The 23,559-nt window shown below is 39.9% G+C and overlaps 2 protein-coding genes and 1 long non-coding RNA gene across 3 annotated transcripts; 2 read left to right on the top strand and 1 right to left on the bottom strand.

Annotated features, from left to right (window-relative positions):
• Nucleotides 1-3,630: 3,630 nt before the first annotated feature.
• On the bottom strand, nt 3,631-6,719 carry LOC149113106 (uncharacterized). Its single transcript, XR_016206678.1, has 2 exons — nt 6,062-6,719; nt 3,631-4,434 (listed from the first exon to the last, which is right to left on the bottom strand). It is a non-coding gene; the product is annotated as an uncharacterized LOC149113106 (long non-coding RNA).
• A 1,566-nt stretch (nt 6,720-8,285) lies between these two features.
• LOC149113105 (E3 ubiquitin-protein ligase TRIM45-like) lies at nt 8,286-12,158 on the top strand. Its single transcript, XM_089287892.1, has one exon. It carries the CDS (start codon nt 8,840-8,842, stop codon nt 11,084-11,086), a length of 2,247 nt encoding a protein of 748 aa, XP_089144018.1. The 5' UTR covers nt 8,286-8,839; the 3' UTR covers nt 11,087-12,158.
• Nucleotides 12,159-18,598: 6,440 nt separating this feature from the next.
• On the top strand, nt 18,599-22,228 carry LOC149113104 (E3 ubiquitin-protein ligase TRIM45-like). The gene has a single exon (XM_089287884.1). The coding sequence runs from the start codon at nt 18,678-18,680 to the stop codon at nt 20,922-20,924; it is 2,247 nt and encodes a 748-aa protein (XP_089144010.1). The 5' UTR covers nt 18,599-18,677; the 3' UTR covers nt 20,925-22,228.
• The last annotated feature ends 1,331 nt before the right edge of the window (nt 22,229-23,559 follow it).

Below are 23,559 nucleotides of genomic sequence, written 5' to 3'. Positions count from 1 at the left end.
GCATGTTCTGCCATGGTCTTTGCTTGGCTTGCAAATATTTAATTGTCCTTCCGATCTATGAGCTCGCTGCGATGAAACAGCCAAAGAATTTACTTCATTTGCCTAATCCACAAGAAATACTAGCAAAACTACAAATAAATTAATGACCGTCGCTTCTGCCGAAATAACCTTGCAAAGTAAACGCGATCTTATTTGTCACCTACGGAAAGTGAAAGCTGCAACGTCAACGCATTCGATGGCTGACGTAATACTTTTTTTAGCGTGGTTATTATTTTTTTAATCCAACGCTTCGATAAAACCAAAAGAAAATATATTTTACCCACATCAAAGAAAACAATATCCGTAAAATTGTCCGTGTATTAATGTTTAAGAGCTTTTGGCGAACAAACCACACGTTGCGAGACTCGAAATTTGTCCGAGCGGAGGTCTGCGTCTGGTCACCGACAAAAAAAAAAAACAGAAGATCTGTTAGGTCTTATAACTGCGCTTTTAAAATTTAACTGTTTGCTTACCACTACAGTCGCAACGCAGTGCACATTCCAAAGCAGTCCTTGATGATTCTTTTGTTACTGTAGACATCACATCACTTGATCAACACAAACTCTATTATTGCACCATCAGTCGTAGCCATTGTGAAATCTCCGATGACGTAATGATCTTAATCTGGAACTTTCTTCGGGATGTGTATGGGCATGAACGATATGAACGATACGATAATAACACTATTAACAACAGCTTTCTTTCTTAAAAGTCATGATTAAATTTAATTAGTGTTTCCCACGAGTAAAGGGCTAGCAAAGTAGTCACACGAGTCACATAATTCAAGACTTCCATTATCCACGGCTACCTTTACGGTGGTTATTTCCCTACCAGTGACGTAATCCTTATATGTTGTGACATGTTCTTTGCTTGGCTTGCAAATATTTAATTTTCCTCCTGATCACCGAACTCGCTGCGATGAAACAGCCAAAGAATTTGCTTCATTTGCCTAAAACCACAAGAAATACTCGGAAAATTGCAACTAAATTGATGACCGTCGCTTCTGCCGAAATAAACTTGCAATATAAACACGATCTTATTCGTCAGGTAGCGAAAGTGAAAGCTGCAACATCAGCGCATTCCATGGCTGACGTAACGCCTTTTTTTAGCGTATTTATTATTTCCCTTCGAATCCAACGCTTCGATAAAACCAAAAGAAAATATATTTTAACCAAAGTAAAGAAAACAATATCCGTAACATTGTCCTTGTATTAATGTTTCAACAGCTTTTGGCGAGTAAACATCACAGGTTGCGTCATTCAAAATTTGGCCGAGTGGAAGTTTGGGTCTGGTCACCGACAAAACTAAAAAAAAAACAAATATAAAAAAAAAAATAAAATAAACCACGGGCAAACCATGAACCGCGCTCGGCCCATGGCCGCGCGGTTAAAAAAATAAACCACGGGTAGAACATGAACCGCGCTCGGCCCATGGCCGCGCGGTTAAAAAAAATAAAGCTCGGGTAGAACATGAACTGCGCTCGGCCCATGGCCGCGCGGTTAATAAGGAAGGAAGCTACAAAATCACCTATTCACCCAAAGATCAAGGCAGATACAGAGTGACCGTGAAGGTAAACGGGAAACACGTTCTTGATAGTCCTTTTTCTATTGATGTGAAATTATCTCATTCAAGACTTGCTTTTTCTTTTGGAAAAGAAGGTTCGTCTGTCGGAATGTTTAAGCATCCCTGGGGGGTGGCAGTGAATGCCAGGGACGAGATAGCTGTAACTGATAGTTTGAACCAGAGTTCAAGCCTTTGATAGTGATGGGAAATACTTAAGATCTTTTTTTCGGGAAGGTAAGAAAGTGGGCGAATTTAAGGATCCAGCGGGAATAACTTTTCATAAAAATGGAAATATTTTCGTAGTAGACCAGAGTAACCATAGGATCCAGATTTTCAGTGGGAAGGGTGAATACGTGGGTATGTTTGGTGGAAAAGGAAGCCTTGATAGTCAGCTTTCGGATCCTTGAGGTTTATCTGTAGACAGAGATGGAAATATCATTGTTGCTGATACAGGCAACAAACTGATTAAGATCTTTTCTCCTGATGGCAAGTTTCTAACGAAGATAGGTGGGCAGGGTTCTTTTACTTTTCCTATCCACTGTGTTCAGTGTGATAGATATCTCATAGTGTCAGACCGAGACGAACATTGTCTTGAAGTTTACGACAGGAATGGAAACTTTCAGTACAAGTTTGGAAAGCAGGGTGGAGGGGACGGAGAGTTAACTTAGCCCCGTTGTTTGATTAAAAATTTATTTTAACGGGTGGAACGGGTGGGTGGGTGACAAAAACAAATGCGTCTCTTGCAGATGGATGGGATGAATAACTACATCTATTAAGTTGTATTGTCTGAATTAGTTTTTAGGAAAAGAAACCGTTTGTTTGTTTGCTCTACAACTGCGTACATTAATTAGTAGAGTCACTAGCAATTCAAAATAAGAAAGTAATAAAACCACTTTTTTAATTAATTGCTTAATTCTTAATTTAAAGAAACATATCGTTTCTAAAATGATTCCTATATTCTGACATTTAATTATCTTTATGATGTTTTTATAGCAAGTTTGTTTTAGGGATTAGCAGGTTATTGACGGTCAGTCATGTACTGGAAAATATGTAGTATAATGAAAATTGCTTCAATGAACTTACTGAGTCACTATTAGCCTTAAAGTTTGTATTTTCCTTATACTCAATAACAGTATTTGTTAGCTACAGTGCTACAGTTAAACCCCACTTTACGAATGACCGCTTAATACGGACACCTGGAGATGAAGGAAATTGATTTTAGCTCTTAGCTCCAACATCTTCTGTTAACTTGACCAGCTTAAGAGAGACGCCTGGATTATATCAACACTTAGAGTGCTCCCGACGTTGTCTGAGAAAACGGGGTTCGACTTTATCTGTAGGTTAATATATATTTTTAAAGTTTACATCCCTAGCTTTGGTTTATTGGAACTTTAGAGTTAGCTGCTTTAATGGTAAAACGTTTTATAGAAAGAGCTGTTAGCAATGATGAACAATGGTGAATAGCTTTGGACATAAAATAATTGTAAAACACTACGAGATTCATGAGGATCTGAAATCATGGACCCCTGCCGATGTTCTACGGTTGAACCGTAGAACATCGGCAGGGGTCCTAGTTTATTCGACACGTAGCTTAACAGTGGGAATGAAATTCTTTGACGCCTCTTCGCAAGAGACGTGTTAAGAAATCAATTTAATCAGACCGCGATCTGACAACAGAAACACGAACCCGTCAAGTTGATCGAATGAATACAGGCTCAGAAACAAGGGCACAAACAGACATTTTCATTTTTCTCATTTATCTGCGAAGACAAAACACTGAGATTATTCAGCGGATAAATTGAAAAACCGGCCGCTTCAGATGCCGGTAAATGTATTTGTTAATAGAGGACGCTTCTTCGCTGTAAACAAAACAACACGGTGTCCTTGGGCATCGCAGGAATTAAATTCGGTGTTCAATTAATGTTTGATTGGTCAGGAGTGAGTTTTTTTGCAATCGCTTTTTTCCATGCAAAACAACTCGCAAAATATGGCACACGAACCGCTCGAAATAAAGTAAGAACAAGAATTTCAACAGGTATTTTTACCAAGTATAACGGCGTACTATTCTATTCACAAATTTAAACAATAGCCTTTAAATCTGGCCGGAACTCTGGATAGACTGATCACTTAATGGACATTACAAACCTTTCTAAAGCGGTAAATACTGCTCCTACGGCTCAGTCCCCTTTCACCAGTTAAGATCTCTGGTGCGAAGATTTGTACGGAGTTTCTTAGTTTCGACAGCAAGAGATTTTCGTTTGGAGAAGTGACGAAATCATAAGTTTGGCTCTACTTGTTCTTAGATCTACGTGACATGTCCCCTTTGTTAAAAGGAATCTAAAATAAGGAAGTCATTAGAGAAACATTTCGACACAAAGCAACCTGGAAATGATACACCAAGCAGAACTGAGTTTTCGTTACCAAATAAAACAGCTCCGAAAGTTCATCCTCGCCTTCTAAAAGAGCATGATCTGCAGTATTTGGAACGGCTGACAGAAATAGCGTAGGGAATCGGCTTTACGCACAATCCCAATGCTCCCGGTAAGTACTTTTAAGTACTTGAATTGTGCCGCAAATTTTTAGAAAATTGCCGCACAATGAGTTGACACCATCACGTTCTAATTACCAGGGCCGAGAAATGTAGAACTTTTAAATTATCTTGACAAAGAGACAGTCAACATGGTCAAGCGCGAGGTGAGCAAAAAGCGCGAGTTGCGTGTGATGATATAAGAAAAAAGAGGGACTGTCAAGCCTCGTATCCCCTTTAAGTCGCTTGCACTCGAACGAGAAAAGGGTCGTCTCCTCAACTGTGAGGTCGTGCTGCCCTGGAAGCTACAAAGAAAAAGAAAAGTACAAAGCAAACCTCTCTTCACTCTCTGAAATAATAATTGGTGAGAAGGGCAAGGTAGAGAAACTTGGGAGTGTTGCGAACTAATAAATTATGGTGTCCCGTGTTGGACACTTTCACTTATGGATACTAACTGTGGGACTCTACGTTGGAAAAGTACATCGTCAGACAGCATAAAAGATATTAAAGGGACTAATGGTACACTAATCTCTCAGTTCCCTGGATTTTTCTTCTGCTCAGCTCAGATAAATCACATTTAATAATAACAACTGTATTTCATTATTCCAGGCAAACTATTAAGATTTAAATCCTCAAAATTATGCATGAAAGTATAATTTAATGAGCTTGACTGTTAGTTCCCAATGAAACACCCGGAGAGTAAATTCTCACAGAACCACAGCCTAAAGAGGCTAAGCTGCTCTGCTGCTTCAGGGATTAAACCAAACAATGTCATTTGGGTGTCAATACAATTAAGATTTAAAACCTCAAAATTATGCATGAAAGTATATTTAAATAAGCTTGACTGTTAGTTCCCAAAGAAACACCCGGAGAATGAATTCTCACAGAACCACAGCCTGAAGAGGCTAAGCTGCTCTGCAGCTTCAGGGATTGAGCCAAACAATATCATTTGGGTGTCAATAAAATAATTTAAGATTTAAATCCTCAAAATTATGCATAAAAGTATAATTTAATGAGCTTGACTGTTAGTTCCCAGTGAAACACCCGGAGAATAAATTCTCACAGAACCACAGCCTAAAGAGGCTAAGCTGCTCTGCTGCTTCAGGGATTGAGCCAAACAATATCATTTGGGTGTCAATACAATTGCTGTAAGATTTAAATCCTCAACTTTATGCATGAAAGTATATTTAAATGAGCTTGACTGTTAGTTCCCAATGAAACACCCGGAGAATAAATTCTCACAGAACCACAGCCTAAAGAGGCTAAGCTGCTCTGCTGCTTCAGGGATTAAGCTAAACAATATTGTTTTGGTATCGAAACAATTAAGATTTAAATCATTGATCAAAAATTATGTATTAATGTTTAATTTCAGTAAGCCTGACTTTTTCTTCCCAATGAAACACCCGGAGAATGAATTCTCACAGAACCACAGCCTAAAGAGGCTAAGCTGCTCTGCTGCTTCAGGGATTAAGCCAAACCAATATCATTTAGGTGTCAACACAATTAAAATTTAAATCCTCAAAATTATGCCTGAAAGTATATTTAAATAAGCTTGACGGTTTGTTCCACATGAAACAGACGGAGAATAAATTCTCACAGAACCACAGCCTAGAGAGGCTAAGCTGCTCTCTTGCTTCAGGGATGAGGCTTAACAATATTTGGTGCCAAATCAAAATTAAATTCTCAAGTTTAGTAATATTTCAATAATCAATTAGTAATCAATTAGTAATAAAATGAACATTTAAGATATTTTTAAGTGTATCTAGTGGTCAAAATTCAATGGATGTGTAACCTTGAATAGGCAGGGCAAAAAAAATGCTTAATTTAGCCATTACGTAGTGTTTGAAACTACACTCGCTGTGACACTTGTGTTTTAGTGACAATGACAACAATAGACTTACTCGCTGTGATGCAATGAGGATTTACACTCACTTCATTTTTAGCTGAGGATCGATCCTAGGACCATTTAGCATTTTTCGAACTCTTTCAAGGCTTCCAACGCTTGTTTAACCAGACTTGCTTCGACATTGCAGGACTTGAACACGCTTTATATTTTCTGGTGAAGGTGGCGGCGTCTCGAGCAAGTAGGCGGAAATCTCACCAGTTCCCGCCATTTCATCGATTGGAAGGGAATTTATCAAAGTTTGATTATTTTGAACTCCACTGAAACGATCATTCATCGCCTTGTAGATTTTTACCGTCGAATTGGGTTAGCAAGAATGTCAGAACTAGTGGAAACCAACCGTATACCTTTCCTTTCCGAGCCAAACCATCGAGGTCCATCGACCTTGGCGCCAAATGTGATCGATTTGGTAAGGTCGGTGCGAACTTCAACAATACCATGGATAAACTGTTCTTGCTACGGTAGTTATAGGATTCGGTCTGTAAGACAATTCACTCGAAATTGCGTCCGGTTTGCGTAGTATCCGAACACTTGTGAATACGGATAATAGTTCACATACGACCATTCTCTCCGGCGCTCAATCTTAAATGCTATTATCGCTGTCATAATAATTAACCATTCGCAATGCATGACTATTTTTTGTCCGGTCTTCTTCTTTTACTCTTGCGTTGAGATGCGTGACAGGTCGATTACCGCAAACTACACAGCGATGACAGAATTTTCGATCTCGTAACACAACCCACCGGAAATTATAACCCATACCCTGCTGCGAATTTCAGAATCGCATGAATCTCGTCATGTTCATTTACTTTCACGATGTGAGAAACTGAAATAAAGTGTAAGTTAAGTGAAACTGTAATATGCCTTCAGTTATCACTGTTGCTCGAGGAGCGAATTGTTTTGTTTACTTTTAAGAGAAATTTGCGAGCCAAAGGTGAAATCCATAAACTAATAACAACAGAACGAAAGCAATGTTTCCTTTGTACTGAGCAAACAATAATCTTTGTTGTATTTGTTCCTTTACAACTTCGCTCATAGATCTTACAAACATGGTTTTTATTTTCGGCTCATGAACTCGAGTAATGACCGGAAGGAGTGCACCAAAGCGAGAACACGCTCGCGGGTTACTACAAGCGAGGAAAAGGAAAGAGCGCCTGCAAGAGAGGGACAGGGAAATTCATTTCCTTCCCCGAACATCGCTCAAACTCGCGCCATATTATTCCTCAAGCGCTTGCTATGCAGATAATGAAAACGGAGAAACTAACAAACTGTTAATTAACGAATGAAGACCTTATCGAAGAGCATAACATGAACCTTGGTTTGATTTCTCTCGTTCTTCTGTTTACTTGCGTTTCCGGGATGGAAACGTGTATCGTTGTAAGGATTGTAGACGAGTATAGCTTACTACTAAAGTAACCTATAAATAACAAGCCACAAGGCAAGACACAAAAGTATATTTGACGGCTAGCGGCTAAAAATAGTGAGGTTTTGTCCCTTAGTGAGGCCAGAAGCATGGATTTACGCCCCTTAGCGAGCCGACGAACATCCATCCCCGACTATTTCACATGAAAGCCCCCTCCGATCCACCACGCGGAAAGCGAGCCAAACTCCAGATTAAGCAGTCCGGGTATAAGCAGTGGGCAATGACAGTGTGGACAATTGATGGGGAAGTTCCCCCACCCCCCCCCCCCCCAACATTTTACTGTTGTAGTGCCTCTCGTCACACAGGAGTGTACCACCATGCACCAAACTGTTGGGACAAACTAAGAAAATGTTGGGAGGAAAGTAACCTGTGTTGGACTAGCATCCAATCCGGGGGAAGCCGCAATACTCTGGACTGCTTTATACCACGCAAGTCAGGATAAGTTCCAGCAGTGTTGGTCAGTTTGGCTAAAGTGTGACATCACTCCATTATTAACTGAAAATAGCTCACTATTTCAGTGTGATCAGCTATTACAAATCACAACAGCTCTTAATTCAAACTTGCTACTGATTTTCACCGTCCAAAGAAAAAGATCGATATCAAATTTCTTCTTAATGAGTCACGATATTTCTTTAAATAATTTTGAGAGAATTTGGGTTTTAGTCAAACGCTTTTAACTGTGATGATTGAGTCTTGTATTCCCATAACGTGTCTTCTTACATTTGCCATAAGATGGTAAGGAGAAATGAGGCTTTCATCACAGGCAGAGATAAAACGGAAAGATTTTAGAGGATGGATAACATGCCGTTGCCATATGAAAATTACAGTCCATAATGACATAAGTAGTTTTGATCATAACAGACTGCCAAGAAGCATTTTTCCTCTCGTGAGAGATCGACGCGCGGCGTGCGAACCAGCTCACGAGGAACGCGTGACTCGCAGATAATCGCGACTCTTCGCGACTCCGTAGAGATTGTAAGTTCAAACCATTGCTTGAAGTTCTGTCTGACCAACAGACCCTAACAAAATGAGCTGTCCATCTTTTGCGCGTGATCAAAACAAATGAAGCCTATTCGGACAGAAAGGAATTGAAATACAGACTCCAAAGAATTTCTCTTTTGTTCTGATCAATGTTTTAGTGACATCTGATCAACGAGCTTAAACGATGTACCTCGGGGTCACATTCTTAGGAATCAGTATCCAAGACAAAATGACAAAGGCTCTTTAGAGCAACGTTCCATGATTGGCTTGAACAAGCGCAAAGATTAGCATAATAAACAGCCACGATTCCAAGAAAAGCTAAAAAAAGAAAGTCACAAGACTTCATTGTTTCGGGTTGAGTTCCGCGAAAACCTTGCTTTACTCGCTTGTTGCTGAACACGACATGGATATCAAAACGTTGCTCCATAATCTCCGTGAAGAAGTGTCTTGCTCGGTGTGTTCCGACATATTTACCGATCCAAAACATCTGCCATGTTTACACAGTTTCTGTCTGCACTGCTTGAAACAATGGCATAGGACGAGCCATGGCCGCGACACCATCAGATGCCCAAATTGTCAAGCCGTTAGCAGAGTACCTGAAAGTGGCGATCTGAAAGATCTTCCAACCAGTTTTTATCTGAATGGCTTGATTGATGTGCTGGCAATCAAAGAGTGTAGAAGTAGTCAAGTAAGATGTGGGAACTGCGAGAAGAAAAGCTCTGCCACTTCTTATTGTTTCCAGTGTTGCATATTTCACTGTCAAGAGTGCGTAACTGCACACAACATCATGCGAAGCAATAAAGATCATCGTGTTCTGGCGCTGAAAGACTTTGAAGACAAGGACTATGAGGATGTGCTAAAGCGACCTGTGTTCTGTACAAAGCAACGGCACGAGAAAGAAGAGCTAAAGTACTTTTGTAAGAACTGTGAAGCGGCCGTTTGCCAATCTTGTGTTTTGATGGATCATCCTGGTCATTCTTTGGAGCACATAGAAGACGAAGCTGAAAGACAAAAGATTGAAATGAAATCAATGATTGAAACACAGAAGCGTAATTTACAAGCAAAGCTGACTGCTGTTAGTAAACTTGATGAAGACTACGCGAAGATCATACAACGAGGCGAAGAGGTAAAGAGGGACGTTCAGAGGACTGTTGACAATTTAATTGCCAATATTGAAGCGAAGAAACAGACTATTTTTGCAGCGGTGGAAGACCAAACAAAGAAATCACTCGAAAGTCTAACAACCCAGAAGACCGAGATCGAGAATCAAATAGAGGTGATCAAATCAACGTTGGATAAAGCTGATAAAGTTTTGACACGAAGTGCAAACGCTGAAGTCGTTCAAGTAAAAAAGTCATTACAAACAATCTTGGAGGGAGTTGATCAAACTACTAAGCCAACTGAGCGTGACCTGAAAGATCTTCCGATTTTAGTTTTCGTGCCAAATCTAAAGATGTTGAAGACTGTCAACACCGAAGAAATTGGAACACTGAAAATACTGCAGCAAACTGAAGCTAGTCAATCCGTCGCTGAGGGCAAAGGACTCGAAGAAGGAACTGTTGGAGTTGAAGCACAGTTTGTTCTGACCACTAGAAACGCAGAGGGAGAGCAGTGTTACAATAAACATGATCGTGTAACGGTAGAGATCAGCGACGAAGAAGGACGAGAATGCGCGACGGAAGTGCGAATAAATGACAATAAGGATGGAAGCTACAAAATCAGCTATTCACCCAAAGATCAAGGCAAATACAAAGTGACAGTAAAGGTAAACGGAGGACATGTTCTTGATAGTCCTTTTTCCATTGATGTGAAATTATTTCAGTTAAGAGCTGCTTTTTCTTTTGGAAAAGCAGGTTCGTCTGTCGGAATGTTTAAGTATCCCTGGGGGGTGGCAGTGAATGCCAGGGACGAGATAGCTGTAACTGATCGTTGGAAACACAGAGTTCAAATCTTCAAGAGTGATGGAAAATACTTAAGATCTTTTGGTCGGGAAGGTAACAAAGCGGGCGAATTTAAGTATCCTATGGGAATAACGTTTCATACAAATGGAAATATTTTCGTAGCAGACTGGCATAACCATAGGATCCAGATTTTCAGTGGGGAGGGTGAGTACGTGGGTATGTTTGGTGGGCAAGGAAGCCTTGATAGTCAGCTCTGTAATCCTTGGGGTTTATCTGTAGACAGTAATGGAAACATCATTGTTGCTGATGCAGGTAACAACATGATTAAGATCTTTTCTCCTGATGGCAAGTTTCTAATGAAGATAGGCGGGCAGGGTTCTTTTACTTGTCCTATCCACTGTGTTCAGTGTGATAGATATCTCATAGTGTCAGACTGGAGTGAACACTGTATAAAGGTTTTTAATTGTAATGGAGACTTTCAGTACAAGTTTGGAAAGGAGGGTGGAGGGGACGGGGAGTTTAAGAATCCCCATTGTTTGTCAGTGAACAAGTCAGGACACCTGATGGTCTGTGATTCAGGTAATAATAGAATACAAGTATTTGAACTCAGTGGAAAGTTTGTTGGCAAGTTTGGAACAGAGGGCAGTAATTTAGGAGAATTCATTAATCCAGCGTCTGTAGCTGTTCTCAGTAATGGCCGAATTGTTGTGAGCGACCTGGGTAACCATCGCATCCAGATACTGGAGTGAGCACTGTACTTTATGAAAAAAGAGAAACTCCAGGACATTAATTCAAAATTCAAAATTCAAAATTTATTTTAGTTTTCAGTTTGTTTAATATGTGGAATTATTTTCTGTGATAAAACGTTAGAGATGGTGTGGCTCTGTATCGGTTGAACTGTTCTATAACTGTTTTGGGGTTAAGTGGGACGGGTGGGTGGGTGACAAAAACAAATTTGTGTGTCTTGCAGTTGGATGGGAATAATACGTACATCTCTTAAGTTGTGTTGTATGAATTAGTTTGAAGGACAAGAAAAAACGTTTTTTTTTTTTGTTTACTTTACCAGTGGTTATATTATATAATAGAGTGACTAGCAAAATAAGAAAGTAATAAAGCTACTTTATAGATCAATTGTTGTAATAAGAACCTCCACTATAGGGGAAAAGGCTGTTTAGGGGATTTGCCTTTTCTTAATTTAAAGAAGAAACATTTTGTTTCTCAAATTATTACTATACCCTTTGACATTTGATTGTCTTTATGATGTTTTTATAGCAAGTTTGTTTCAGGGATTAGCAGGTTATTGACAGTCAGGTATGTACTGAAAAATATGTAGTACAATGAACATTGCTTCAATGAACTTACCAAGTTACTAATTGCCTTGACGTTTGTATTTTCCTTATACTCAATAGCAGTATTTGTTAGCTGCAGTGCTACAGTTAAACCCCACTTTACGAATGACCGCTTAATACTGACACCTTGAGCCTTATGGAAATTGATTTTAGTTTCTAGCTCCAAGATTTTCTGTTAGCTTGACCAGCTTAAGACTGACACCTGGATTATAGCAACACTTAGTGTACTTCTGACGATGTTTGAGAAAACGGGGTTCGACTGTATCTGTAGGTTAAAATATATATTTTTAAAGTTTGTATTTTTAGCTTTAGTTTATTGCAACTTTAAGATTAGCTGCTTTAATGAAGATACGTTTTGTAGAAAGAGCTGTTAGCAATGATGAACAGTAGTGAACAGCTTTTAGTATGAGATTATTGTTAAATCATCATTAACTTGATGTGAGAAACTGAAATAAAGTGTAAGTTAAGTCAAGTTGTTATATGCATCCAGTTTTAACTGTTTCTTGAGAAGGGAATTGTTTGGTTTACTTTTGAGAAAAGTTAGCAAGCCAAAGGTGAGAACCTGTAACAACAGAACGAGAGCAATATTTCCTCTTTATAAAATAACTGAGATACTACGCGCGCTCTTATTGGTCGATAGGTGTGTTTAGATGAGAGTATGTAAACTGGGTTGTGACGTTTTAGATTCGCGCTATTTTTGAGAATTATTTTATAAAGCAAAAGAACGCTTTTTCCGTGTTTACATAGCCTCATCTAAACACTCGGGGGTTAGGAGAATTCTCGAAAGTTACGCAAACCCGAGACGTAGTCGAGGGCTTGCATAACTGTCTCGAATTCTCCGAACCCTCCTCTTGTTAAGATGAGGCCATGTAAACACGGAAAAATTGTTCTATATCTTAAGTACTGAGCAAACAATTATTTAAACAAAGTTGCTCTTTAACAACTTCGCTTATGAATCTTACAAACATGGTTTTTATTTCCGGCCCATGAACTCGAGTAATAACAGGAAGCGACATACAAAAGCGAGAACACGCGCACGGGTCGCCACACGCCAGGAAACGAAAAGAGCGCCGCAAGCCGAAGGCAATTCAATTCCTTCCCCGAACACCCCTCACACTCGCCCCATATTATTCCTCAAACGCGTGCTATGCAGATAATGAAAACGGAGAAACTAACAACATGCATAAAATCTTAAAAGTTGTTGTCACTGACTTAAAAATCTTAAAATAGACGTTTCGGCTAAAATACTATAACCTTCTTCAGTGATGAAATGAATGTTAATGGCGTCTAAATGTGAATGAGATGTTTATAAGAATATGAGGAACTCGCTAGGGATTAATTTAGCATTTTGTAAATGTCTGGAATATGCGCGTGGTCATTAATTGAGTTCGGTTCGCGAATGGAATGCCACGCTTCCAAGAACAATCTACGCGACCACAAGGGACAGCGGTCTATGACCTTGACATTATCAAAATCAAATTCGTGGTTGTTTTTCATACAGTGTTGCGCCAAAAGAGAGTTCTTGTCACATGTGAGGACGGCTCTTTTATGTTCTTTTGTTCTAGATCTCAGTGCTCTGGATGTTTGACCGATGTAAAGTTTTTCACAGTTTTTACAATTGATTTTATACACGACACCAGTTGACAGGTCTTGATCGAATTTATCCTTCGGTTTCTTCAGGATCGAACCAACCGTCTTGACGGGTTTATGAGCAACATTTACGTCGAATTGTCCTAAAGTTCTTGCAATTTTTTCAGAGATTCCTTGAAAATATGGCAAAGTAACAAAGCCTCTGTGGCTTTGAAGCTGATTATTTTGGGGCTGATTTGATGCTTTAGGTGGTTTGGTTCTTTGGCAGCTTTTTAACAAGATGCATGCTCATTGATGAACGGGTCCCTTATCAATGAGCATAACATGAGCCTTGGTTTAATTTCTCCCGTTCTTCTGTTCAGTGGCCTTTCCGAGATGGAAAAGTGTATCGTTATAAGAATTGCAGACAAACAGCTTACTACTAGTAAGCTATAATTAACAGGCCACACGACAAGACACAGAAAGTATATTTGACGGCTAGTGGCTAAAAATAGTGAGGTTTTTGTTTTGAACACCGTAAGCGAGACCAGAAGCATGGATTTACACCCCTTTGCGAGACGACAAGCATCCATCCCACGCAGATAGGGAGCTAACCTCCAGATTAAACAGTCCGGGAATAAGCAGTGGGCAGGGACTGTGTGGACAATTGATGGGGAAGCTCCCCCCCCCCGACATTTTAATGTTGTAGTGCCTCTCGTCACACAGAAGTGTATCACCATGCACCACACTGTTAGGACAAACTAAGAAACCTGTGTTGGACAAGCAGCCCATCCGGGGGAGGCAGCAATTCCCTTGACTGCTTTATACCACGCAATTCAGGATAAGTTCTGCTGGGCACGCTTCGACCGAACGGAGTGAATATTAAATTCAATTTCTTGTGACTGTGGGTCTAGCGCGTATTACACTTACGCGCACTAAAACAATGGTTTTCCCCTTTGTTTACTTTGTACTTCATGCGCGCGCTTTTCGTGCGTGCTTACGCGTACAGTTTTTTTGTATGGCGTGGCTAAATCCACCTACTGAAGAAGGGCTAAGCCCGAAACGTTTAGTTTCTCAGAACAAATTCGACAATTTTCAGAGCATTTCAGCCTTAAATACAACTTTTCGGCAGTGTCACACATCATATGAGTGTTTTGCTCATTCCTACTGAATTTAAGTTTTCGCGGTCCTGCTTGTTGATGTACTCCGCCCGTTGTATGTTCGATGGCGAGGTGAATGTTGTTTGTTTCGTCTGGTGACTTGGCAGAATTTTGATTATTTTAAAACTGCTTAGATGGTCTGAAGAAGTAAATCTCGAGTATAATCCGCCGCTTTTCTTTGTGCTAGAAGGGTTTTGGTCTTCGTGTAAAGATTGAAAGTCACACATGGAGTCTTCCACACAGTACACGCTCCATTGCTAGCCTTCGTTACGTCGTCTGCTGATAAACCAAGTTTTTGATGTAGAAATGACTCAAAACGTTCAACCGAGCCATTCCATTTAAACTGAATTTTAGCATTAACAAATACCGTAAATCCTCGAATTAGCACCCCGGGCGCTTATTTCAAATTAAGAGAAGACGGGGGGGGGGGGGGCGCTTATTTAATTTTTATGTTCTTTCGTGACTTGGCGATATAAATCGAACAAAGTTGACTTTGTTTTGGAGCCAAGAAAACGGAATACAGTCGAACCACTCGTAACCAACTATCCAAAATGTCAAGCGTACGTGTCCTAGGTGGTCGGTTTCGGCAGAATGCCGCTTACGAGAGCTTAGACCATACTTGGTCAAAAGTTTGCCTCAGTAGCATATCTGGTAACTGTATAGACGACATGTTTTAAATGTTTTATTCATGTCATCAAAAACTCAATATCGAGAAAAAATCCTGTACTTCCCATTGAAAAAAAAAATCAGTCTCTTGTGCTACCTAGGAATTTGCGATAATGTCTTGTTACCAAATCTCCACTCTATTATCTGTCCAATGGTCGATTACGGGAGGCTAAAAAAGAAAAGAAAATTTCAAACTTTGAGCGTCAAAAGTTGTCGCGATCGCTTACGAGAGGTGGTCGCTTACAAGGGGTTCTAAATATAATGATTTGACTTCAAAACTTTTAGTATTTTAGAAAACTTGTCGCTTACGAGAGGCGGTCGCAACCGGAGATTCGAGTATATCTGATAAGTCACTTGATCATTTGATTCATGATTACTTTTCAGCTTCCTGTTAACTACAGAAGACACACTTCAAAGCAGTTACGTTTCCCTCCAAATAACATTTCTACAGATCTCTTGCACGCTACTCTTAGCTGGGTCGGCAAGGCGAGTGAGCCTTATTTTCATATTCTGCCGGAGGGTTTCTTTTTTTCCGGTTGCGTTAAATTCATAATTGGAGAACTAAACTCTCAAATGGGTCAAATGGAAATTGCCAATTGGTAAGATGAACTGGCGTAGTTCTTGAAGCGTTTTATGTTCCTCTCTTTTTGGCTGGGTGAGGTGCTCTGTTAGGTTTTCCTTTAGCTAGTAATGTTTCAATGCTTTTCGTCATCACTATACTCTTCCATTAGACGTAAACGCTAAAAAGAGCCACATATGGGAAAGGCTATATGATGTATACAGCAAGCGAGCAAAAAGCGTGTGTTGCTTGGATTTTCAACTGAAACACAGAATAACAAAACGCGAGCGAGAACGTTTTTCTCCGGCTTCATGTCGAAACATTTGCTTTAGACTAAGGTATTTATGATCTGAATTCTTCTTGAATTCAAATTTTGAGTTGGATCGCCGTTTTTCCGCAATATTTTCCATTTTATGTTGTTCTTTTTTGGTCTGCGTAGACAATACATAACTTCACGGCCTCTCGGAGCACAATGTACTCCAGTCTCTCCAACCCTCTGTGGTCTTGCAGTTGTTAATTTCTCTCCCTTCGACCAATAGCACGTGTTATTATTTCTACCGATAAATTAGGGGTTGACATCGTGTTTCCTTTGACTGGTTCTTCTAGCCAGGGAGGGGAGGTTGTTATGCCGAAACTGAGTTTGATGTGCTGGGAGCTGTTTGTCGCAATGTCCTTGGTTTCTAAGCACTCAAGTAAGCAGGTAACCAAATTACAGGTCATGTTATACAAAAACTACAAAACTCAAAACCACTTCCATCTCTCGATAGCTACTCGAATTCACTGTGGAAAATAAACTTAAGCGTAGCAGGTTAAGAACAATGAGGAATAACACAATACAGTGTATAAATGTTAGCTTGCTGATAATTGGTCCTGTATATTGTATTGTTAAAGCGACGTGTGTTCTGGTCTTCTTTTGTCATGTATAAGAACCTTCGTCTTCTAAAAAGTTATCGATTTCTGTCAAGGCCGAATTGCTGATTTAAGAATGAGTATCGTTTCATCTGATCAGTACCGTACGAGGAGCCGTGTCTGTTTCGGTTTCTCTGTCTAGTCTTCAGTGTTTCAATCAGACATTTCCCTTGTTTTCCTGCCAAAGAATAGAATCGCTTGAACAGTGACGTATGACGGTGCTAGTGCCCTTGCTTTAGTAAGGTATTCTTGGGACGCCCCTAAGTTGTGTGTATGAGATAAAGCGCTTTCGTTTGCAACGCCTTCGAATGAAGGATTAATAAAGCTAACCAGATCGTTTGATGCGAGGCTGCTTAATTTTACGTGACATGAGTTTACGTTCTTACTAATTGTCATGGAAGAGTATCTGTCTTCTCCTTATAGCAACAAGACAGAAAAAAGGTTGAACGTATCTAGATAATTGCTAGTAGGACGCAACGAGAAACACTACATTGAAAACATTTGTTCCTTCCTCGATCTTTAATTAAAAATTCTTCACTACTGATAAGTTGACCGGTACACAAGACCCTTGTCAGACCAAAAATCACTTTTCTTTCCATCAATAGAATAACTACACGTCTCATGTATATAAGCATGAGGTACAGACGGCCAGCAAGCCCCGGTGCGGGGTGGAGGTAAGGGAGGGGGGGTGTTACGGAAGTCCCATACAAAAATGTCGGGGATGCTCGTCGAAAAATTTGAATAAAAGTTCTAGAGGAGAGCCTGATTCTGGGTGTAACTCTAACTTTATTTTCAATCCCGACAAAATACCAATTAAAACGAAAATCACAGCGTTAACGTCTTCAGGGTCTTCAAATGCACACTTAGACAGCTAAAACTAATGGGGATTTTGTCCTGAACACCCTATAAGTGAGACCAGAATCATTGATTTACACCAGCTTCTTAGCGAGACCACGAGCATCAGTCCCCGACTATTTCATTTGGTCGCCTCCTCCCAAGTAGTGAGCTAAACTCCAGATTAAACAGTCCGGGAATAAGCAGTGGGCAGTCACTTTTCAAAAATTGACGGGCAAACCCCTCCTTCCCTCGCCCCCCTCTGACATTTTACTGTTGTAGTGCCTCTCGCCACACAGGAGTGTACCACCATGTTAGAAGAACCTAATGAAAGGTTAAGAGGAAAGTAATCTGTGTTGGGCTAGCATCCAATCCGAGGGGAGCCGCAATGCTCTTGGCTGTTTTATACCACGCAAGCCAGGATAAGTTCCAGCAGTGTTGGTCAGTTTGGCTAAAGTGTGACATCACTCCATTGTTAACTTAAAATAGTTCACTATTTCAGTGAGGTCAGCTGTTACAAATCACAGCAGCTCTTAATTCAAACTTGCCACTGATTTTCACCGTCTAAAGAAAAAGATCCATATCAAATTTCTCCTTACTTAGTCACAATATTTCTGTAAATAATTTGGAGAGAATTTGGGTTTTAGTCAAACGTTTTCAACTGTGATGGTTGCGTCTTGTATTTCCATAACGTGTCTTCTTACATTTGCCATAAGATGGTAAGGAGAAATGAGGCTTTCATTACAGGCGCAGGTGAAACAGAAAGATTTTAGAGGATAATAAGATGCTATTGCCATATGAAAATTACAGTCCACCACGTTGCTCGCAGATAATCGCGAGTCTTCGCGAGTCCGTAGAGATTGTAAGTTCAGACCATTGCTTGGAGTTTTGCCTGATCAACACACCCTAACAAAATGAGCTGTCTATCTTTTGCGCGTGAACAAAACAAATGAAGTCTACTCAGACAGAAAGGAATTGAAATACAGACTCCAAAGCAGTAATGTTTTATTCTGATCAATGTTTTAGTGACATCTGATCAACGAGCCCTAAGAGTCACATTAAGAATCAGTATCCAAAACAAAATGACAAAGGCTCTTGAAGCAACGTTTATTGATTGGTTTCAACAAGGCAAAAGATTAGCATAATTTGGTTTCAACAAAGGAAAAGATTAGCATAATAAACGTAAACAGCCACGATTCAAAGAAGAGCTAAAGAAAAGAAAGTCACAAGACTTCATTGTTTCGAGTTGAGTTCCGCCGAAACCTTGCTTTACTCGGTTGTTGCTGAACACGACATGGATATCAAAACGTTGCTCCATAATCTCCGTGAAGAAGTGTCTTGCTCGGTGTGTTCCGACATATTTACCGATCCAAAACATCTGCCATGCTTACACAGTTTCTGTCTGCACTGCTTGAAACAATGGCATAGGACGAGCCATGGCTGCAACACCATCAGATGCCCAAATTGTCAAGCCGTTAGCAGAGTACCTGAAAGTGGCGATCTGAAAGATCTTCCAACCAGTTTTTATCTGAATGGCTTGATTGATGTGTTGGCAATAAAAGAGTGCAGAAGTGGTCAAGTAAGGTGTGGAAACTGCGAGAAGAAAAGCTCCGAGACTTCTTATTGTTTCCGGTGTTGCATATTTCACTGTCAAGAGTGCGTCACTGCACACAACATCATGCGAAGCAATAAAGATCACCGTGTTCTGGCGCTGAAAGACTTTCAAGACAAGGACTATGAGGATGTGCTCAAGCGACCTGTGTTCTGTGCAAAGCAACGGCACGAGAAAGAAGAGCTAAAGTACTTTTGTAACAACTGTGAAATGGCGGTCTGCCAAACTTGTGTCACTCTAAGCCACAGTGGTCATGCTTTGGAGCACATAGAAGACGAAGCTGAAAGACGGAAGATTGAAATGAAATCAATGATTGAAACACAGAAGCGTAATTTACAAGCAAAGCTGACTGCTGTTAGTAAACTTGATGAAGACTACGCCAAGATCATACAACGAGGCGAAGAGGTGAAGAGGGAAGTTCAGAGGACTGTTGACAATTTAATTGCCAATATTGAAGCGAAGAAACAGACTATTTTTGCAGCGGTGGAAGACCAAACAAAGAAATCACTGGAAAGTCTAACAACCCAGAAGACCGAGATCGAGAATCAAATAGAGGTGATCAAATCAACGTTGGATAAAGCTGATAAGGTTTTGACACGAAGTGCAAACGCTGAAGTCGTTCAAGTGAAAAAGTCATTACAAACAATCTTGGAGGGAGTTGATCAAACTACTAAGCCAACTGAGCGTGACCTGAAAGATCTTCCGATTTTAGTTTTCGTGCCAAATGTAAAGATGTTGAAGACTGTCAACACCGAAGAAATTGGAACACTGAAAATACTGCAGCAATCTGAAGCTAGTCAATCTGTCGCTCAGGGCAAAGGACTCCAAGAAGGAACTGTTGGAGTTGAAGCACAGTTTGTTCTGACCACTAGAAACGCAGAGGGAGAGCAGTGTTACAATCAACATGACCGTGTAACGGTAGAGATGAGGGACGAAGAAGGACGACAATGTGCGACGGAAGTGCGAATAAATGACAATAAAGATGGAAACTACAAAATCAGCTATTCACCCAAAGATCAAGGCAAATACAAAGTGACAGTAAAGGTAAACGGAGGACACGTTCTTGATAGTCCTTTTTCCATTGATGTGAAATTATTTCAGTTAAGACCTGCTTTTTCTTTTGGAAAAGAAGGTTCGTCTGTCGGAATGTTTAAGTATCCCTGGGGGGTGGCAGTGAATGCCAGGGACGAGATAGCTGTAACTGATGGTGGGAACCACAGAGTTCAAATCTTCAAGAGTGATGGAAAATACTTAAGATCGTTTGGTCGGCAAGGTTACAAAGTGGGCGAATTTAAGTTTCCTAGGGGAATAACGTTTCATACAAATGGAAATATTTTCGTAGCAGACTGGGATAACCATAGGATCCAGATTTTCAGTGGGGAGGGTGAGTACGTGGGTATGTTTGGTGGGAAAGGAAGCCTTGATAGTCAGCTCTCTTATCCTTTGGGTTTATCTGTAGACAGTGATGGAAACATCATTGTTGCTGATGCAGGTAACATCATGATTAAGATCTTTTCTCCTGATGGCAAGTTTCTAATGAAGATAGGTGAGCAGGGCTCTTTTACTTGTCCTGTCCACTGTGTTCAGTGTGATAGATATCTCATAGTGTCAGACTACAGTAAACACTGTATAAACGTTTTTAATTGTAATGGAGACTTTCAGTACAAGTTTGGAAAGAAGGGTGGAGGGGACGGGGAGTTTAATTTTCCCCATTGTTTGTCAGTGAACAAGTCAGGACACCTGATAGTCTGTGATTCAGGTAATAATAGAATACAAGTATTTCAACTCAGTGGAAAGTTTGTTGGCAAGTTTGGAACAGAGGGCAGTAATTTAGGAGAATTCAGTTCGCCAGAGTCTGTAGCAGTTCTCAGTAATAGCCGAATTGTTGTGTCTGACAAGAATAACTATCGCATCCAGATACTGGAGTGAGCACTGTACTTTATGAAAAAAAAGAGAAACTCTAGGACATTAATTCAAAATTCAAAATTTATTTTAGTTTGCAGTTTTTTTAATATGTGGAATTATTTTCTGTGGTAAAACGTTAGAGATACAGTGTTCACCCAATTGCTTGTGGTGTGGCTCTGTATCGGTTGAACTGTTCTATAATTGTTTTGGGGTTAGGTGGGACGGGTGGGTGGGTGACAAAAACAAATTTGTGTGTCTTGCAGTTGGATGGGAATAATACGTACATCTCTTAAGTTGTATTGTATGAATTATTTTGAAGGACAAGAAAAAACGTTTTTTTTTTTTTTGTTTACTTTACCAGTGGTTATATTATATAATAGAGTGACTAGCAAAATAAGAAAGTTATAAAACCACTTTATGGATTAATTGTTGTAATAAGAACCTCCACTATAGGGGAAAAGGCTGTTTAGGGGATTTGCCTTTTCTTAATTTAAAGAAGAAACATTTTGTTTCTCAAATTATTACTATACTCTTTGACATTTAATTGTCTTTATGATGTTTTTATAGCAAGTTTGTTTTAGGGATTAGCAGGTTATTGACAGTCAGGTATGTACTGGAAAATATGTAGTACAAAGAACATTGCTTCAATGAACTTACCAAGTTACTAATTGCCTTGACGTTTGTATTTTCCTTATATTCAATAGCAGACGGTATTTGTTAGCTGCAGTGCTACAGTTAAACCCCACTTAACGAATGACCGCTTAATACGGACACCTTGAGCCTTATGGAATTTGATTTTCTAGTAGTTCCTAGCTCCAAGATTTTCTGTTAGCTTGACCAGCTTAAGACAGACACCTGGATTATAGCAACACTTAGTGTGCTTTTGAAAACCAGGAAGAAAAGCAAACGCGTCGTTATTTTGAAACAATTTCTAGTGATACCTCTCCGAAACCATGATTGCAAGAAACTATGTCCAGATATGAAATCTTGCAGGGTCAAAGACGGGGCTAAAGGGCGCATTTTGACACAATAACTTTGTTTGCTCAGAATTGAAGTCAATGACCGTTAACGAATTCCAGTGAAATTTGCAAACTTGAAGTATGTTAGCCGATACTTACCTGAATATTTATATTTATAGAAGAGTCGTCTTCGAGGATTAACCTTCAAAAGAAACTGGACCCCGATTGGGAAACCTCTAAAAGAAGAAATGTGTAATATTCCGTGACTTACCCGATGCTATAGATTCCATGCACATGCCAACCGCATGTTTGTCGTAAAATCAACTGAACTCCACTGACAGTTTCCATGGGCAACCCCAAAATAAACAATCCCTAAAAATGTAAAGTGAAATTGGCTGCCTTGATGAACAGTTAGAAGCTAGAGTCAAGTTCCATTACCTTTAAAAAGTGCTTGATTTTATTTGTTTACGTCGACTTTGTTCACTACTCTCACGTTCGAATGCCGCGAATCGGTCACGCCAAAACGGTGCAGACCGTGCAGACTGCAGACACTTGTTTGGGCTTTTCATTGTGACTCCTTTTTTTTGGGTCTAGTTACAAAATAGTATTAAATATATCTGAAAGTTTGTCATTTATCTACAGGCTGCACAAGCGCAGTATTTGACTTTTGATTCAATAGACAAACGCGTACAAGACTTTGTATGGGAAACTTACTCAGTCTGTACGGTCTGCAGTGCTTTGGCATGACCGATACTACGCGGTATTCGAACGTGACAGTAACTACTGAGTGAACAAAGTAGAATCAAGCACTTTTAAAGGGTAATGGAACTTGACTCTAGCTTTTAACTGTTCATGAAGACAGCCAATTTCACTTTACATTTTTGGGGATTGTTTATTTTGGGGTTACCCATGGAAACTGTCAGTGGAGTTAAGTGAGTTTTACGACAAACATGCGGTCGGCATGTGCATGGAATTTAAGCTAATTTATAGCAGCGGGCAGGTCACGGAACATTAAACATTTCTTCTTTTAGAGGTTTCCCAATCGGGGTCCAGCTTCTTTTGAAGGTTAATCCTCGAAGACGACTCTTCTATAAATATAAATATTCAGGTAAGTATCGGCTAACATACTTCAAGTTTGCAAATTTCACTGGAATTCGTTAACGGTCATTGACTTCAATTCTGAGCAAACAAAGTTATTGTGTCAAAATGCGCCCTTTAGCCCCGTCTTTGACCCTGCAAGATTTCATATCTGGACATAGTTTCTTGCAATCATGGTTTCGGAGAGATATCACTAGAAATTGTTTCAAAATAACGACGCGTTTGCTTTTCTTCCTGGTTTTCTTGCAGTAGTCGGTTTCGTTACCCTTGGGTCAAAGGTCACGTTTTCAGGACGAAGTGCTGCATTTAGTTCGCTATCTCAGCGCTCGCGATTTTATTTACCCAAAAATTTTATTTCACTAATTTGAAGAAGAAACAATGCTCTTTCAGACCAAACTAGTCGTTTTGGGAAAAGCCGTGTACCAGAACGCCTTTTTAGCATTTGAAAATAGGCTAAATGTAGACCTCTTGTAAAGCTGTCTTGGGTCGTTAACTTAAAAAAATTCGTCAAATATTTAAGTTCTAATCAAATCACGATCTATTTAGCTCTAAATAGACAAGAAAGGAAGTACAAATACGATGTGCAATCAGTTTGTAATGAA

This window comes from Orbicella faveolata, unplaced genomic scaffold, assembly GCF_042242905.1.
Source record: "Orbicella faveolata isolate gen_17 unplaced genomic scaffold, um_ofav_v1 contig_15, whole genome shotgun sequence".
NCBI lineage: Eukaryota > Metazoa > Cnidaria > Anthozoa > Scleractinia > Merulinidae > Orbicella > Orbicella faveolata.
Note: the sequence above shows the minus strand (reverse complement) of the source record. Positions and strands in the feature narration are given on the sequence as shown.